The 15,554-nt window shown below is 47.6% G+C and overlaps 1 protein-coding gene across 1 annotated transcript; it reads left to right on the top strand.

Moving 5' to 3' along the window:
- The first annotated feature begins 1,430 nt into the window (after window positions 1-1,430).
- Window positions 1,431-3,643, top strand: LOC140422259 (uncharacterized). Its single transcript, XM_072507304.1, has one exon. The coding sequence runs from the start codon at window positions 2,255-2,257 to the stop codon at window positions 3,074-3,076; it is 822 nt and encodes a 273-aa protein (XP_072363405.1). The 5' UTR covers window positions 1,431-2,254; the 3' UTR covers window positions 3,077-3,643.
- Window positions 3,644-15,554: the final 11,911 nt, after the last annotated feature.

Below are 15,554 nucleotides of genomic sequence, written 5' to 3' on the forward strand. Positions count from 1 at the left end.
ACTCACTCGGTGAAATAGAACCTGACTTCAGGAGGGCTGTATGGGAAGGGAATCTTGACTTTCACCCAGTTCTAGTTAACATTAAATAGTCTCCCACTGAAATACCGAGTGTTGGATGGCACGGTGGTGCAGTGGCACTGCTGCCTCACGGCGCCAAGGATCCGGGTTCGATCCCGGCCCCAGGTCACTGCACATGAGGAGTTTGCACATTCTCCCCATGCGTTTCACCCCCACAAACCAAAAAGATGTGCAGGATAGGTGGATTGGCCATGCTAAATTGCCCCTTAATTGGGGCAATTTTAATCAAAACAAGCTTTATTCTAAGAACATAGTTAACAAATATATACACCCACAGCAAGAATTTTTATCAATTACAAACATAAAGACACCCCACAGCGACACTTATCTATGTATAACACTGAATGAATTCCCCCTTAACTGTTACTATTCATAAACAAAATCCCATTAACCAAAAACCCCTTTTCAAGGGCGCGGTCCAGCACTCTGCATTCTCACTTGAATAAGACTGGCTTTTCCTGAGATTCTGACCCGTCTCAACCCGTGTAGTTCTTATTTTGTTATGTTCTTATCTCCTGGGGAAACCAGGCCTTTAATTGGAAACATTGGGAAAGAGACCATCATTTTAGCCGGACAAATAAATATGTCAAGCTGAGGGAGCAAAGGATGTCAATGTCTTTAATGCCACCCGAGGAAGGAGCTGCGTTTCAAAAGCTATTGATTCTAAACAAACCTGTTGCATTTTAACCTGGTGTTGTAAGACTTCTTACTGTGCCCACCCCAGTCCAACACCGGCATCTCCACACAATGTCTTTAAGAGAGAGAGAAACCTGGGTCAAACTTTCCAGAGTCTGCACCCTCCCTGGATTCACTTCCTTTCCCTTCAGTTGCTGCAAGTGACCAAATGAAGGTGAGAATGAGAAAAGAAATGGAAAGGGGGAGAAAATAAGTTTTTTACTTACAGATGTTGGAGACATGAGGAAGCTTCAGTCTGTGTGAAGCTCGCTCTTCATTAACACAAAGGCCGCGCTCTGATTGACTAGAGGGCCAGAGTCCTTCCGGTTATCCAACAGTTCCCATTGGTCAATACCTTCAGCAGGAAGCCATGATGTGGAGATACCGGCGTTGGACTGGGGTGAGCACAGTACGAAGTCTTACAACACCAGGTTAAAGTCCAACAGGTTTGTTTCGATGTCACAAGCTTTCAGAGCGCTGCTCCTTCATCTGACTTCGTACTGTTCAGCAGGAAGGTCAAGAAAGGCACCTCTGCACATGCGCAGTCCCGGGGCGGGGGGGAGGGAGGGGGGAGGTCACCGTGCGACTTCACGCTCTGGCCGGAGCCGTCGTCTGTTTGCCTGGCTTGTCTCTAGGTGGTGAGGGGGGAGAAGCGATCAAGGGGTGGGGACGGGGCCGCCATCTCCGGGCCTGCGCCCTATAAGCCTGAGATGTCACCGCGGAGCAGAGTGAAACCATTGTGACGTCAGCGGAAGTTGGACTTCAGAGTAAAACTCTGTGTAATATCTGGGAGCAAATCAATGTTTACCCCTTTCCATTTCTTTCCTCATTCGGGGAGGGCATTATGACTTTCAGTAACTGAAGGGAATAGAACTGAATCCAATCTGCAGATTACACATGTTTTCAGTCCAGTAATGTAAACATATATCTGTCTGGCAGCCTGCATGACAGGAAGCAGTGAGCAGGGATCTGTCAATCAGCCTGAATCAGCACCTTCAGGAGAATTGGGAGGGTCAATATTAGATACAGCAGAGTGAGAATGCAGTGAGAGTTACTGCTTTTGCAAAATGAGAGTATGTTCCATGGAAATGAGAATTGTCTGTCCTGAATTTCAATCCAGTACTGATGGTGATGATTTTTGTGAACTTTTAAAGGATATTAGAAGGTGAGGAATTACTGGCAGAAATCTCAAACCAAACGTCACATCAAACTCTGACAGTGTCACTCGATGCCTCGGCCTTTGAATCGAGAAGGAACATTTTGTCCGTTCTGCCTGCAGAAGGTTTTAAACATCAGTGTGACTAGAAAAGCACCAAGACACAGCTGATTGAGAGTGTTCCAGTTCACTGACTGGAACGAGCTTTGACCAGTTGCACAGGCTGAAAAAACATTGCACCATTCACAGCGGGGAGAGACCGTACCTGTATTCTGTGTGTGAACAAGGCTTCAACTGATTGTCCAACCTGGAGAGATACGAGGAAACCCTCACCATGGATAAACCATGGACTGTGGACAGGGATTCGGATCCCCATCAGAGCTGGAAACCCATGGACACAGTCACACTGAAGAGAGGCTGTTCACCTGCACTGAGTGTTGGCAGAAATTCAGTGATTCTTCCAACCTGCAGACACACCAGCGAGTTCACACTGGGGAGCAGCCATTCACCTGCACTGTGTGTGCTAAGGGATTCGCTCAGTTATCCAGCCTATTGAGACATAATGTCACTCACACCAATGAGAGACCCTTTAAATGCCCCGACTGTGGGAGTTGTTTCAAAAGGTCTCAGGAACTGATGGTCCACCAGCGCATTCACACTGAAGAGAGACCATTCAGCTGCTCTCACTGCACCAAAAGGTTTGGACGGTCATCCACACTGCAGAGACACCAGCAGGTTCACACCGGGGAGAGGCCATTCACCTGCTCTGACTGTGGGAAGGGATTCAGTGATTCATCCAACCTGCTGAGACACAAGCGAGTTCACACCGGGGAGAGGCCGTTTACCTGCACAGTGTGTGGGAAGGGATTTACTCAATCATCTGACCTGCAGGGACACCAGCGAGTTCACACTGGGGAGAGGCCGTTCACATGCTCTGAGTGTGGGAAGGGATTTACTCGGTTAGACAACCTGCTGACACATCAGCGAGTTCACACTGGGGAGAGGCCATTCACCTGCTCAGTGTGTGGAAAGGGATTCACTCAGTTGTCCCACCTGCTGACACATCAGCGGGTTCACACTGGGGAGAGACCGTTCACCTGCTCCGTGTGTGGGAAGAGATTCACTCAGTTATCCCATCTGCTGACACATCAGAGAGTTCACAAGTGATTACAGGAGCTGGATTCTGCTGTTATTGCTGCTGTTAATCACATCCAGGACTGCACTATGTTCATTCTGACAGTCGATGAAGTGGGGTGGTCAGAGGGTTTCTTCCTGCTGGACTCTCACAGTTTGCTTCCAGTAAGAGGCAGCACGTGATGCAGTGGTTAGCACTGCTGCCTCACGGCGCCGAGGATCCGGGTTCGATGCCAGCTGCAGGTCGCTGTCTGTGTGGAGTTTGCATATTCTCCTTGTCTGCATGGGCTCACCCCCACAACTCAAAAACATGTGCCGCATAGGTGGATTGGCCACATTAAATTGCCGCTTAATTGGAAAAAAGAGTTGGGTACTCAAAATTTTTTTAAAAGTTTGCTTCCAGTGGGCTGGTGTTCTTTGAGCCTGGGAGAGCAGATTTCCACAGAAATGACCCACAAAGGCTGAGGAAGGACTTTTATTTTATCCTGGACAGTAAATGAAATGAAAATCACTTATTGTCACCAGTAGGCTTCAAATGAAGTTACTGTTTTTCCCCCACTACAGGTAGATCTAAAATAAACACAGAAAGAACTGAAAAAACGCAGCAAGTCGGACACCATCTGTGGAGTGAGAAACAAAGTTAATGTTTCACGTCCAATTGTTCTGGACACCTGGTAGCTAAGAGACTGAACCAGAACCATAACATTTTAAAGTTTTAAGATTGTGTGGAAAGATCGATTTGTTCCAGTAGTGATGATGTAAGAAATAGGGCTTGGTTATTTTATAAACAAACTTTGTTAAAACAAACAAAAACAATATTTAAACTTTAACTCTAAGGTTAACTGATTTACATAGAACACAGGAATTAGGAGCAGAAGTGGGCAAATCAGTCCTTCGAGCCTGCTCCGCCATTCAACCAGATCATGGCTGATCTCTTCCTGGTCTCAAATCCACCTCTCTACTTGCTCCCCATATCCCTTTCACCCATTTTTGATCAGAAATATATCTATCTCCTTGAAACCATTTAATGACTCAGATTCCACCGCACTATGAAGCAGTGAGTTCCACAAATTTGCCACCCTCTGCGAGAGTTAGTTCCTCCTCATCTCAGTTCTAAATCTATTGCGCCTCAACCTATATCCATGACCTCTCGTTCTAGATTGCCCCACAAGGGGGAACATTTGGTCTACGTTTACTTTATCAATCCCTTTTAGTATTTTAAATACCTCAATCAGATCCCCTCTCATTCTTCTAAACTCCAGCGAGTAAAAGACCAAACTGTTTAATCTCTCCTCGGAAACAATCTGATGAACCTCCTCTGAACTGCCTCCAATGCCACCACATCCTTCCTCAAATAAGGAAACCAAAACTGCACAACATACTCCAGATGTGGTCTCACCAACACCCAAGACAATTACTTTTTTTTAAATTAAATATTTTATTGAAAATTTTTGGTCAACCAACACAGTACATTGTGCATCCTTTACACAATATTATAACAACACAAATAACAATGACCTATTTTATAAACAAAAAATGAATAAATAATAAATAACAAAAATGAAAACTAGCCCTAATTGGCAAATGCCTTGTTACAAGTAACACTCTCCAAAAATATAATTTAACAGTCCAATATATAATTATCTGTAGCAACGACCTATACATACTATACAGTATATATTAACAACCCTGAGAGTCCTTCTGGTTCCTCCCCCCACCCCCCCCCCCCCCCCCCCCGATCCTGGGCTGCTGCTGCTGCCTTCTTTTTCCCATTCCGTCTATCTATCCGCAAGGTATTCGACGAACGGTTGCCACCGCCTGGTGAACCCTTGAGCCGACCCCCTTAGGACGAACTTAATCCGCTCTAGCTTTATAAACCCCGCCATGTCATTTATCCAGGTCTCCACCCCCGGGGGCTTGGCTTCTTTCCACATTAGCAATATCCTGCGCCGGGCTACTAGGGACGCAAAGGCCAAAACATCGGCCTCTCTCGCCTCCTGCACTCCCGGCTCTTGTGCAACCCCAAATATAGCCAACCCCCAGCTTGGTTCGACCCGGACCCCTACTACTTTTGAAAGCACCTTTGTCACCCCCATCCAAAACCCCTGTAGTGCCGGGCATGACCAAAACATATGGGTATGATTCGCTGGGCTTCTCGAGCACCTCGCACACCTATCCTCCACCCCAAAAAATTTACTGAGCCGTGCTCCAGTCATATGTGCCCTGTGTAATACCTTAAACTGAATCAGGCTTAGCCTGGCACACGAGGACGACGAGTTTACCCTGCTTAGGGCATCTGCCCACAGCCCCTCCTTGATCTCCTCCCCCAGCTCTTCTTCCCATTTCCCTTTTAGTTCATCTACCATAGTCTCCCCTTCGTCCCTCATTTCCCTATATATATCTGACACCTTACCATCCCCCACCCATGTCTTTGAGATCACTCTGTCCTGCACCTCTTGTGTCGGGAGCTGCGGGAATTCCCTCACCTGTTGCCTCGCAAAAGCCCTCAGTTGCATATACCTGAATGCATTCCCTTGGGGCAACCCATATTTCTCGGTCAGCGCTCCCAGACTCGCGAACTTCCCATCCACAAACAGATCTTTCAGTTGCGTTATTCCTGCTCTTTGCCACATTCCATATCCCCCATCCATTCCCCCCGGGGCAAACCTATGGTTGTTTCTTATCGGGGACCCCCCCCCCCAAGGCTCCAGTCTTTCCCCTATGCCGTCTCCACTGTCCCCAAATCTTCAGTGTAGCCACCACCACCGGGCTTGTGGTGTAGTTCCTCGGTGAGAACGGCAATGGGGCTGTCACCATAGCCTGTAGGCTAGTCCCCCTACAGGACGCCCTCTCTAATCTCTTCCACGCCGCTCCCTCCTCCTCTCCCATCCACTTACTCACCATTGAAATATTAGCGGCCCAATAATGCTCACTTAGGCTCGGTAGTGCCAGCCCCCCCCTATCCCTGCTACGCTGTAAGAATCCCTTCCTCACTCTCGGGGTCTTCCCGGCCCACACAAAACCCGTGATGCTCTTTTCAATCCTTTTAAAAAAAGCCTTCGTGATCACCACCGGGAGGCACTGAAACACAAAGAGGAATCTCGGGAGGACCACCATCTTAACCGCCTGCACCCTCCCTGCCATTGACAGGGATACCATATCCCATCTCTTGAAATCCTCCTCCATCTGTTCCACCAACCGCGTTAAATTTAACCTATGCAATGTGCCCCAATTCTTAGCTATCTGGATCCCCAGGTAACGAACGTCCCTTGTTACCTTCCTCAACGGTAGGTCCTCTATTTCTCTACTCTGCTCCCCTGGATGCACCACAAACAACTCACTTTTCCCCATGTTCAATTTATACCCTGAAAAATCCCCAAACTCCCCAAGTATCCGCATTATTTCTGGCATCCCCTCCGCCGGGTCCGCCACGTATAGTAGCAAATCGTCCGCATACAAAGATACCCGGTGCTCTTCTCCTCCCCTAAGTACTCCCCTCCACTTCTTGGAACCCCTCAACGCTATCGCCAGGGGCTCAATCGCCAGTGCAAACAATAATGGGGACAGAGGGCATCCCTGCCTTGTCCCTCTATGGAGCCGAAAATATGCAGATCCCCGTCCATTCGTGACCACGCTCGCCACTGGGGCCCTATACAACAGCTGCACCCATCTAACATACCCCTCTCCAAAACCAAATCTCCTCAACACCTCCCACAAATAATCCCACTCCACTTTATCAAATGCTTTCTCGGCATCCATCGCCACTACTATCTCCGTTTCTCCCTCTGGTGGGGCTATCATCATTACCCCTAACAACCTCCGTATATTCGTGTTCAGCTGTCTCCCCTTCACAAACCCAGTTTGGTCCTCGTGGACCACCCCCAGGACACATTCCTCTATTCTCATTGCCATTACCTTGGCCAGGACCTTGGCATCTACATTTAGGAGGGAAATAGGTCTATAGGACCCGCATTGTAGCGGGTCCTTTTCCTTCTTTAAGAGAAGCGATATCGTTGCTTCAGACATAGTCGGGGGCAGTTGTCCCCTTTCCTTTGCCTCATTAAAGGTCCTTGTCAGTACCGGGGCGAGCAAGTCCACATATTTTCTATAGAATTCGACTGGGAATCCATCCGGTCCCGGGGCCTTTCCCGCCTGCATGCTCCTAATTCATTTCACCACTTCTTCTACCTCGATCTGTGCTCCCAGTCCCACCCTTTCCTGCTCTTCCACCTTGGGAAATTCCAGCCGATCCAAGAAGCCCATCATTCTCTCCCTCCCATCCGGGGGTTGAGCTTCATATAATTTTTTATAAAATGTCTTGAACACTCCATTCACTCTCTCCGCTCCCCGCTCCATCTCTCCTTCCTCATCCCTCACTCCCCCTATTTCCCTCGCTGCTCCCCTTTTCCTCAATTGGTGTGCCAGCAACCTGCTCGCCTTCTCCCCATATTCGTACTGTACACCCTGTGCCTTCCTCCATTGTGCCTCTGCAGTGCCTGTAGTCAGCAAGTCAAATTCTACATGTAGCCTTTGCCTTTCCCTGTACCGTCCCTCCTCCGGTGCTTCCGCATATTGTCTGTCCACCCTCAAAAGTTCTTGCAGCAACCGCTCCCGTTCCTTACTCTCCTGCTTCCCTTTATGTGCCCTTATTGATATCAGCTCCCCTCTAACCACCGCCTTCAACGCCTCCCAGACCACTCCCACCTGGACCTCCCATTATCATTGAGTTCCAAGTACTTTTCAATGCACCCCCTCACCCTTAGACACACCCCCTCATCTGCCATTAGTCCCATGTCCATTCTCCAGGGTGGGCGCCCTCCTGTTTCCTCCCCTATCTCCAAGTCCACCCAGTGTGGAGCGTGATCCGAAATGGCTATAGCCGTATACTCCGTTCCCCTCACCTTCGGGATCAATGCCCTACCTAGCACAAAAAAGTCTATTCGCGAGTAGACTTTATGGACATAGGAGAAAAACGAGAACTCCTTACTCCTAGGTCTGCTAAATCTCCACGGGTCTACACCTCCCATCTGCTCCATAAAATCTTTAAGTACCTTGGCTGCTGCCGGCCTCCTTCCAGTCCTGGACTTTGACCTATCCAGCCCTGGTTCCAACACCGTATTAAAATCTCCCCCCATTATCAGCTTTCCCATCTCTAGGTCCGGAATGCGTCCTAGCATCCGCCTCATAAAATTGGCATCATCCCAGTTCGGGGCATATACGTTTACCAAAACCACCGTCTCCCCCTGTAGTTTGCCACTCACCATCACGTATCTGCCCCCGTTATCCGCCACTATAGTCTTTGCCTCGAACATTACCCGCTTCCCCACTAATATAGCCACCCCCCTGTTTTTCGCATCTAGCCCCGAATGGAACACCTGCCCCACCCATCCTTTGCGTAGCCTAACCTGGTCTATCAGTTTCAGGTGCGTTTCCTGTAACATAACCACATCTGCCTTAAGTTTCTTAAGGTGTGCGAGTACCCGTGCCCTCTTTATCGGCCCGTTCAGCCCTCTCACGTTCCACGTGATCAGCCGAGTTGGGGGGCTTCCTTCCCCCCCCCCTCCCTTGTCGATTAGCCATCACCTTTTTCCAGCTCCTCACCCGGTTCCCACGCAGCTGTATCTCCCCCAGGCGGTGCCCCCCCGCCCATCCTCTCCCATACCAGCTCCCCCCTCTCCCCAGCAGCAGCAACCCAGTAATTCCCCCCTCCCACCCCCCCCCCCCCGCTAGATCCCCCGCTAGCGTAATTACTCCCCCCATGTTGCTCCCAGAAGTCAGCAAACTCTGGCTGACCTCGGCTTCCCCCCGTGACCTCGGCTCGCAACGTGCGACGCCCCCTCCTTCCTGCTTCTCTATTCCCGCCATGATTATCATAGCGCGGGAACCAATCCCGCGCTTCTCCCTTGGCCCCGCCCCCAATGGCCAACACCCCATCTCCTCCACCTCCCCTCCTCCCCCCATCACCGCCTGTGGGAGAGAGAAAAGTTACCACATCGCAGGATTAGTACATAAAACCCCTCTTTGCCCCCCACATTCGCCCCACCACTTTGTTCGAACGTTCTTTTTAATAACCCGCTCATTCCAGTTTTTCTTCCACAATAAAAGTCCACGCTTCATCCGCCGTCTCAAAGTAGTGGTGCCTCCCTCGATATGTGACCCACAGTCTTGCCGGTTGCAGCATTCCAAATTTTATCTTCTTTTTATGAAGCACCGCCTTGGCCCGATTAAAGCTCGCCCTCCTTCTCACCACCTCCGCACTCCAGTCTTGATAAACGCGGATCACCGCGTTCTCCCATTTACTGCTCCGAGTTTTCTTCGCCCATCTAAGGACCATTTCTCTATCCTTAAAACGGAGGAATCTCACCACTATGGCTCTGGGAATTTCCCCTGCTCTCGGTCCTCGCGCCATCACTCAGTATGCTCCCTCCACCTCCAACAGACCCGCCGGGGCCTCCGCTCCCATTAACGAGTGCAGCATCGTGCTCAACAAACAAAGAACAAAGAACAAAGAAATGTACAGCACAGGAACAGGCCCTTCGGCCCTCCAAGCCCGTGCCGACCATACTGCCCGACTAAACTACAATCTTCTACACTTCCTGGGTCCGTATCCTTCTATTCCCATCCTATTCATATATTTGTCAAGATGCCCCTTAAATGTCCCTATCGTCCCTGCTTCCACTACCTCCTCCGGTAGCGAGTTCCAGGTACCCACTACCCTCTGCGTAAAAAACTTGCCTCGTACATCTACTCTAAACCACATATGCCCCGACGTCCGCTCCCTCTATACCTTCAGGAAGACCAAGAATCCTCAGGTTGTTCCTCCTTGCGTTGTTTTCCAGTGCCTCCAACCTTTCCACACATCGTTTCTGATGTGCCTCCTGCGTCTCCGTCTTCACCACCAGGCCCTGTATGTCGTCCTCATTCTCGGCTGCCTTTGCCTTCACGACCCGAAGCTCCCGCTCCTGGGTCTTTTGTTCCTCCTTTAGCCCTTCGATCGCCTGTAGTATCGGGGCCAACAGCTCTTTCTTCATTTCCTTTTTGATCTCTTCCACACAGCATTTCAAGAACTCTTGTTGTTCAGGGCCCCATGTTAAACTGCCACCTTCCGACGCCATCTTGGTTTTTGCTTGCCTTCCTTGCCGCTGTTCTAAAGGATCCACTGCAATCTGGCCACTTTCTCCTCCTTTTTCCATCCGTATCCAGGGGGGATTCCCTTCTGGTTTACCGCACAGTGTTTTTAGCCGTCAAAATTGCCGTTGGGGCTCCTATCAAGAGCCCAAAAATCCGTTTCACAGGGAGCTGCCGAAACGTGCGACTCAGCTGGTCATCGCCGCACCCGGAAGTCTCACCCAAGACAATTACAACAACACTTCTCTACTTTTATACAACAGTCCTTTTGTAGTAAATGCTAAAATTCCATTTGCCTGTTTAATTGCATGCTGTACCTATATACTGATTTTCTGCGATTCATGAACAAAGACACACAGATCTCTCTGCCCAGAAGCATTTTGAATCTGCTTTCCATTTAGGTAATAAATTGTCATTCTATTTTTTTCGGCCAAAATGGATAACCTCACATTTATCTATATTAAACCCCATCTGCCAATATTTGGCCCAATCTCCTAGCCTATCCATATCCGTCTGTAACATTGTTATCTCCTCTTCACTGCCTGCTTTCCCACCTGCTTTAGTATCATCCACAAATGTTGCAATGTTGCACTCTGTCCCTGCTTGCAGATCATTTATATAGATTGTAAACAGTTGAGGACTGACCCCTGCGGCACCCCACCAGTTACAGTTCTCCGGTCAGAGGAGGACCCATTTATCCCAACCCTCTGCTTTCTGTCAGTCAGTCAATCCTCAATCCAATCTAGTTTTCTACCCCCAACCCCCTGCGATCTAACTTTCTGGATCAATCTTTTATGCAGCACCTTTTCTAACACCTTCTGGAAGTCTAGATATAATAATAATCTTTATTAGTGTCACAAGTAGGCTTACATTAACACTGCAATGAAGTTACTGTGAAAATCCCCGAGTCGTCACACTCCACGCATGTTCGGGTACACTGAGGGAGAATTCAGAATGTCCAATTTACCTAACAAGCACGTCTTCCGGGACTTGTGGGAGGAAACCGGAGCACCCGGGGTAAACTCACTCAGACTCCTCACAGACAGTGACCCAAGCCAGGAATCGAACCCCGGTCCCTGGCGCCGTGACGCGACAGTGCTAACCACTGTGCTACCATGCCAGCCATAACATACCACATCCCCATCATCCACCTCGCTGGTTACGTCCTCAAAGAACTCATGCAAGTTTGTCAGCCATGACTTCCCTTCATAAAACCATGCCGACAATTGAGCTTTGTCTTTCCAAATGTTCAGTCATCTATCCTTAATGATTGATTCCAGCAACTTCCCCACCACAGAGGTCAAGCTAATTGGTAATAGTTTCCTACTTTTTGCCTCTCTCCCTTTTTGAGTTGGGGAGTTACATTAGCGTATTTCCAATCTACAGGACTCTTCCAGCATCCAGGGAATTCTTTAATATCATAACCAATGCATCCATGATCTCTTTAATTCCCTAGGATGCAGCCATCAGGTCCCAGAGACTTATCTGCCTTTAATTCCATCAGTTTATTCAATACCGTCTCCCTAGTGATGTTTATTACACCAAGTTCCCCTGCATTTACTGTAGTTTTTGGAAAATGTTTATTATCTTCTACTGTGAAGACAGAGGCAAAATATTGGTTCACTGCCTCTGCCATCTGTGTTCCCCATTATTACCTCACCAGTTTCATCCTCCAAAGGGCCAATATTTACTTTACCTAGTCTCCTCCTCTTTATATCCCCGCCTACCATCACCGGAAGTCCAATCTCTGATAACACTTAACCTCATGCCCAACTTTCACTCCAACAGTCACCTTACAATTTGATTTTTCATGTTTCCTTTCCCCGCCATCGTCGTCAGACTGGTCCTGTATGCTCATCTTATTAACCTCTATCCTCTCCTCACATGCTGACCTGCTTTGGTTATACTTCTTGTAGTTTTAACCTTCCATTCCCCCCCCCCCCCCCCCATTACATATAGTTTCTTAAATGTAAGGTGTCAGTTCTCATTAAGCAACACTTTACGTGAACATGCAGCTCTCTTTCCCCTGACACAAACAGGCAAAGGCAATACTTCCATTTAACAAAGCAATTTTTCTTCTGTTGGGGATATTCGTTCATAACCGTTTTCGAAAGCCTGCCTCGGTGGCAACTTTCATGACCTCTCTTGGTCAATTTCCAAAGCCTTCTTGTATGTAACTATTCAGAACCGCATTCTTTCTCTCTCTCTCTCTAACCGCTGCCAAGCTCCTTATGCAGAAGAACAGAGCTATGATATTGATGTGCAACTGACCTCTCATTGACGGACAGAGGCCATCAGACTGTGTCGTGGGTGAACAGTTGGTTTGACAGGAATGTCCCAAAGAACAATGAACCTGGGGAATCCTGTGTATTTCCACGAATGAGTTTAAGTCTTACAACACCAGGTTAAAGTCCAACAGGTTTGTTTCAAACACTAGCTTTCGGAGCACTGCTCCTTCTTCAGGTGAATGTTCATTGGGGGAGGGTCAGGCAGAACAAAAGAGAAAGTCAGGGACTGGTTCGAGGGTGGCTGAGATTAAATGACAAAAATGTCCTGGAACAAAAGATAAAGGGAGAGGTAATGGTTGTCGTAAAGAATCAAAGCATTGGTCCAGAGTAAATGTTAATGGCAGAATAAAGGACAGCTCCTTCCGGAAGTGATGCAGACTGCCACCCGGTAAAAAAAACAAATCAAAATGGAGGAGCGAGTTCCGGTCTGAAGTTGTTGAACTCAATGTTGAGTCCAGAAGGCTGTAAAGTGCCTCATCAGAAGATGAGGAGCTGTTCGTCCAGCTTGTGTTGGGCTTCTCCAGAACATTGCAGCAGGCCGAGGACAGAAATGTGAGCCTGAGAGCAAGGTGGCGAATTCTAATGGCAGCAAGCGGAAGGTCAGGGTCGTGCTTGTGGACTGAGCGGAGGTGTTCCACAAAGAGGGCAGGGAACAAGCTCCAGATGAATTAAAGAGAAACTATTTGGGTCCAGAATATTGTGAATATCTTTTACTCTGGTTGTCTTTTAACCATGTTTTGTTTCATGAATAAACTTTTATCAGTAAAAATATTAGATTTTTCTGGATTTTTCATTATTAGTTTGATGCGCACTTTAGGGAAAGTGGGTGAGGGGTTGACAGGCTCTTTAACAGAAAGTGAGTCTCTCTGAGGTAATTGGCAAAGGAGCCAGAGGGGAGATGAGATTTTATTTTATTTTTTGACACAGTGAGTTGTTCTGATCTGTCTGAAATCAGATTCAATTGTATATTTCCAAAGAGTAAATACTTGAAAGGGAAGAATTTACAGGGATGTGGGGAAAGGGCAGAGCAGTTGAATAAATCAGAGAGTCCTTTCAAAGAGATAGCAGGAACACAATGGGCTGAATGGACTCCTCCTGCAGTCTGTGAATCTGAGCCTCCTGCTTTTGTGCAGGTTAAAAGGGACAGATTTCATTGCAGCCTCTTCCCTGTATATGTATTTAAAGGGACGGGTTTCTCTTTAGCTCTGAGGGATCAATATAACAAATGTTTAGAGGCCCATTTCCCAGTCAGTCCTCCATTAGTGCGACATCCTTGGCAGTTTCTCAACTGGGGTGCAGGTCTCGTTATTCTCAGCTAAATTCAGTCCTCAGCTCCTGCCTGTCATTGACACGAGCAATAGAGACAGAAAGGTGCCCGAGGCTCAAATGAGAAGTTAAAACTTGTGTCTCTAAATCAACACTTCAACATTTGTCAGTCAAATATGTTATTTATCCTGGGGTTTTTATTATTATATTTGGGCACTGGAGGCAAAGGGTGGGGGTTTAAAGGGTAACTTTCCCTTTCTTACTTTGAATTGTCGATAGTGTCAGCCATGGCTCAGTGGGCAGCTCTAAGTCTGGGTCAGAAGGTTGTGGGATCAAATCCCAGTCCAGGCACCTGAAGACAAAAATCACATCCAACATTTCTCACCCCAGCACTGAGGGAGTGCTGCACTGTCAGAACAGCCTTCTTTCAAATAAGATGTTAAACTGAGACCCGGTCTGCCCCTCTCAGGTGGGTGTAAAAGTTCTCACAGCCACTATTTTGAAGAAGAGCAGGGGAGTTATCCCCGGTGTCCTGGTCAATATTTATCCCTCAGTCAATATCACTAAAAACACATCATCTGCTCATTATCACATTGCTGTGTGTGGGATCTTGCTGTGTGTAAATTGGCTGCTGCTTTTCCTACATTACAGCAGTGACACTTCAAAAATATTTAATTGGCTGGAAAGCATGTTGGGACGTCCTGTGGCTGTGAAAGGCGCTATAGAAATGCAAGTTTTTAAATTGAAGTTTTCTGTTATCTGATCTTGTTATCTGGAAATTAATTGTTTTCAGCCACACCCAACTTACCATTTAATAAATTAACCAATTAAGACAAAGGCAGAATTCGCTGGATAGTAAATTTAAAAATAGGTTTATTAAATAAATAAGGTTTACTGAACAAAAGACATTGACTTTTACAACTTCATGCGGGTGATCAGTCTGTAGACGCGTAACCCTCTCTGGCTCCTTCTTTGACAGGAATTCTTGTGGAATTCAGCCTCGGGAGTCTGGCTCCTTCTTTGACAGTAATTTCCTTGGAACTCAGCCTCGGGAATCTTCAGTACTTGGCCAGCACGGAAGACCTTCAGAACCTCCACTTTTATCCCCAAAGTGACCATTACCTCATGTTAGAGTTGGGCCTGTTGTAACAGGACAATTGGTCAATTTGGTCACTGGATAAATTTAATTGGTTCCTAATTACTGACTCCACATTCTCTCATTATCTTAGACAGGAATACAATAGAACTGTTTCATACTATCCCTTTATCTGATTCTATACAATCCCTTATTCATACAGTTTCAAATGTTGCGGCTAATCAGAACTTGAAGGTCTCTCTTGCCAGTACATTTATCCTCATTGCACATTCTTTACATACACAGCAATTAAGCTTTTACATTTTTACAGCAAATGAGAATCAGGGCACGATCTCATGGCCACGATGCGCATGGCGCGAATCCAAGTGCGCCAGTTAAATCACAGGAGAGTCCGAGTCCCCATCGGTCACATGGACGCCGATTAGTATTGGCCCACACAGACATGGGCCAGGCGTCACGGTACCCGAGGGGTTCCCGGGCCATTGGAGGCCCCCGAGTGGTCAGGGATAGGGCAGGGTGGCTCCCCAGCCCAGCCCCTGGAACGTGTGCACCTTGGCACCGCAAACCTGGGTATTTCACACTCTGCCCATTCATGAAGATCACTCATAAAGACTGAGTCTTGATTTTGTGTAATAACCATGTCTTTCTCTCCATTTCAAATCCCCTGTGAAAATCCAAACAGCATATTGTAAAATTATTTGATTTAAAACAGAACGAGTTGTTGGGATTCACT

The sequence above is a fragment of the Scyliorhinus torazame genome, chromosome 5 (assembly GCF_047496885.1).
Source record: "Scyliorhinus torazame isolate Kashiwa2021f chromosome 5, sScyTor2.1, whole genome shotgun sequence".
Classification (NCBI taxonomy): Eukaryota; Metazoa; Chordata; class Chondrichthyes; order Carcharhiniformes; family Scyliorhinidae; genus Scyliorhinus; species Scyliorhinus torazame.

Bases quoted from the DNA above. Each gene is read 5' to 3' on its own strand.
- LOC140422259 (XM_072507304.1), top strand. From the start codon at position 2,255: ATGGACTGTGGACAGGGATTCGGATCCCCATCAGAGCTGGAAACCCAT.